The 2,899-nt window shown below is 33.7% G+C and overlaps 1 protein-coding gene across 1 annotated transcript; it reads right to left on the bottom strand.

Annotated features, from left to right (window-relative positions):
- Window positions 1-3: 3 nt before the first annotated feature.
- LOC111368266 (serine/threonine-protein kinase RIPK-like) lies at window positions 4-1,772 on the bottom strand (the record flags this gene model as incomplete). The annotated part of the gene is made up of 4 exons (XM_022989507.1): window positions 1,286-1,772; window positions 1,054-1,189; window positions 573-709; window positions 4-315 (listed from the first exon to the last, which is right to left on the bottom strand). Coding segments are annotated over exons 1-4 (978 nt in total), but the record flags the coding sequence as incomplete, so codon positions are not given.
- Window positions 1,773-2,899: the final 1,127 nt, after the last annotated feature.

Here is a 2,899-nt window from a genome sequence, read left to right as displayed (position 1 = left end):
CGAGTACTGCCCTTCCAGCCTCGGATCCATTATCCGACTTAACTTTCTATGATTCTTGAGCATAGGCCTGGCCCAATCCGCCAGGTTCTGTTCTCTGTGCGAACGGGTTTTGTCTACTGATTTTCTTCCTGTTAGTAGCTCCAATAGTAATACTCCAAAACTGTATACATCACTTGCTGCGGTCAAATGACCTGTCATGATGTACTCCGGGGCAGCATAACCTTGTGTACCCATAACCCGCGTTGAAACATGCGTCTCATCACCTTCTGGACCGTCCTTTGCGAGCCCAAAGTCTGATAGTTTAGCAGTGTAATCCTGGCAAGAAGACGAGACAAGTTCGTCAGATAAGTACTTTTAGTCATATACATACACATTAATATACGTATAGAGTGTAAATGGGAGATGCTATATGTACCAAATCATTTACCAAATGGATGACCAAATTGACAAGTGTCGCGCTCTTATTGGAGTGGACAAGCACCCCTCTATTGGAGGGGCGCCACTTGTCACTTCGGTCAAAAATTAGGTAAGACATTTGGTACAAATAGATTATTTCAATGTAAATAACATACCGAATCTAACAAAATATTCGAAGCTTTGAAGTCTCGGTATATGACAGGTTTCTCAGCTTCATGGAGGAAAGCTAGCCCTTTTGCAGCTTCGAGAGCAATTTTAATTCTTGTCAACCATGGAAGCGAAACCGAGTATCCTGCGTATGATTTTGATTCTTAGAAAATGTATAAATTTAGTTCAATCTGCAATTGATTATTGATAAGTTTAAAATTATATAAATAAATTTATATCTAATGTCAACTATATATCCACCACGAAGAAAACAAATACATCGTTGACTTTTTCTAATTAGTTGAATTCCAATAACTTGTATGAGTGAATTACAGCTCATATAAGACCTCTATTTTTTGATATACCGAAAATATATGGTTAAAAAATAAAAATTTGCATTTGTATGTAATATTTTTTTATAAAAAAATGAACTAAGGTATAAAAATGAAAGGCGGAGACGAAAAATATTTTTCAAAAGAGAGAACTTACTTCTGAAGAGTTGATTCTCGAGGCTGCCTCGAGGCATATATTCATATACCAGAAGCCTATGTTGTTCTTCACAACAGTATCCTATCAATTTCACCAAATTTGGATGTCTCAATTGCCCAAGAAAAATCACTTCAGTCTGTTGCAAACAAAATTATAATGTCACAAAATTTTCTTATTGCATGCAATGAAATATTTCAATAATTTAAAATTCATCAGCAAAACTAAACTATACCAGCCATTCTCTATGACCCTGTGTCCCATCCAAGTCGAGGAGCTTTACAGCCACTGGCTGAGCCTTCAAACCCGGTCTGAGCTTGTCATCAATGAACCCTTTGTGAACCGGCCCGAACCCTCCTTCGCCAAGAAAATTGCTTGACGAGAAATTCTGCGTGATCACTTTCAGCTCTTGAAGAGTGAAGACGTGAATATTCGAGCCTGCTAGAGAAATAGATAGATCTTCAGAAAGTGTTGAACTGCTTAAATCCGATAACGAAATCCTCTGAAATGAAGGCTGTTTAGAAACAGGTTTTTTGGGCTTTGGATTAGGGTTCTCAACCCTGAAACACCTCGGAAAATAGTCTTGCCATTTCATCGTCGTCTTCTTCTTCTTCTTCATCACTGCCATTATTTCCCAACAAATAATAACCGGTTCGCAAGAAAAGTTGTTTGTGGTGAATTTATATGAAGAAAATAAGACCCTCTCTCTAAGCCAACATAGAGATAGAGGTATGCGACTCCTTTTATAAGACCTTATTATATATATACACACACAAAGATAGAGACTTTTTCTGTATAGGTGTGGAAGCTTTAACAATGAGCAATAATAAGTCTACGGATCTGGTTGAATAGAAAACGACTTGGCTGCCTCTTAATCTCTTAACCTCGTTGTTAAAAAAAATTCTTTTTTTTTTTTTTCCAAATTTATTTTCAAATACACTATCTGTAAATAAAATAATTTTGCACACGTTCTCTAGAAAATCATTGTTACAGAATTCATATTTTGTCATCCTACCAAGCTCTCGTTTGGTCCTCATTTTTCAAAATTCATTTTTCCTCATATTCATTTTAAATCATTCATTTCATAGGATCGACAATTTTTTCACTGTACACTTTATCAATTTTGATTAAAATATACTAAAAATTTGAGTTTTTAAATCTTTAATTATTACGGAGCAAATGAAAAATCATTCTTTCAAAGGGAATGCCACTTAGAGTCCGTTTGGTACACATTAATATAAAAATGAAAATGAAAAATATAGTCGTTATGAACCGTATATAAAAGATAGAAATTTAAATTTAGTGGCTTGATATGATATATAACGGTTATATTTTTCATTTTAATGAAGAAAAAGTGGAAAACAAACGGGGGCTAAATCTGTTTTACCGTGTTTGCCACTTTTTATTATTTTTTATTTTTTATTTTTTTCCAGAAAATGATTTAAAAATTTTAGTGAAAACGACTTATCTAAACTCGATTGCCATTTATTTATGTGTTGGAGAAGCTTGCAAGAAACGCTCTTCTTCTAAAACTGGTTTCACAAGTAGAATTTTGACTAATTTTTTAATTATTTTCATGGCGTGGAAAAATATTATAAATATTTATTAAGAAATTCCTATGAATTATGTTTGGCCATTTCTGTGGCGTGTTTCTTCACGCGGGATTTTTGATTTTTCGACGCACCAAAACTTTCATATTTTAATAACAAAGACAAAATGGTCAAACGCAAACACGGTGCAAGCAGAGCTTTGATGCAAATAAATAAATAAATAAAAATAAAAGAATTATGTTTTTAACAGACTTTTTTATATAAAATAAAATTGAGATTTTAATTTAAATCAAAATCAA

This window comes from Olea europaea, chromosome 19 (genome assembly GCF_002742605.1).
Source record: "Olea europaea var. sylvestris chromosome 19, O_europaea_v1, whole genome shotgun sequence".
NCBI lineage: Eukaryota > Viridiplantae > Streptophyta > Magnoliopsida > Lamiales > Oleaceae > Olea > Olea europaea.
This window is presented reverse-complemented; position numbering and strand designations above follow the sequence as displayed.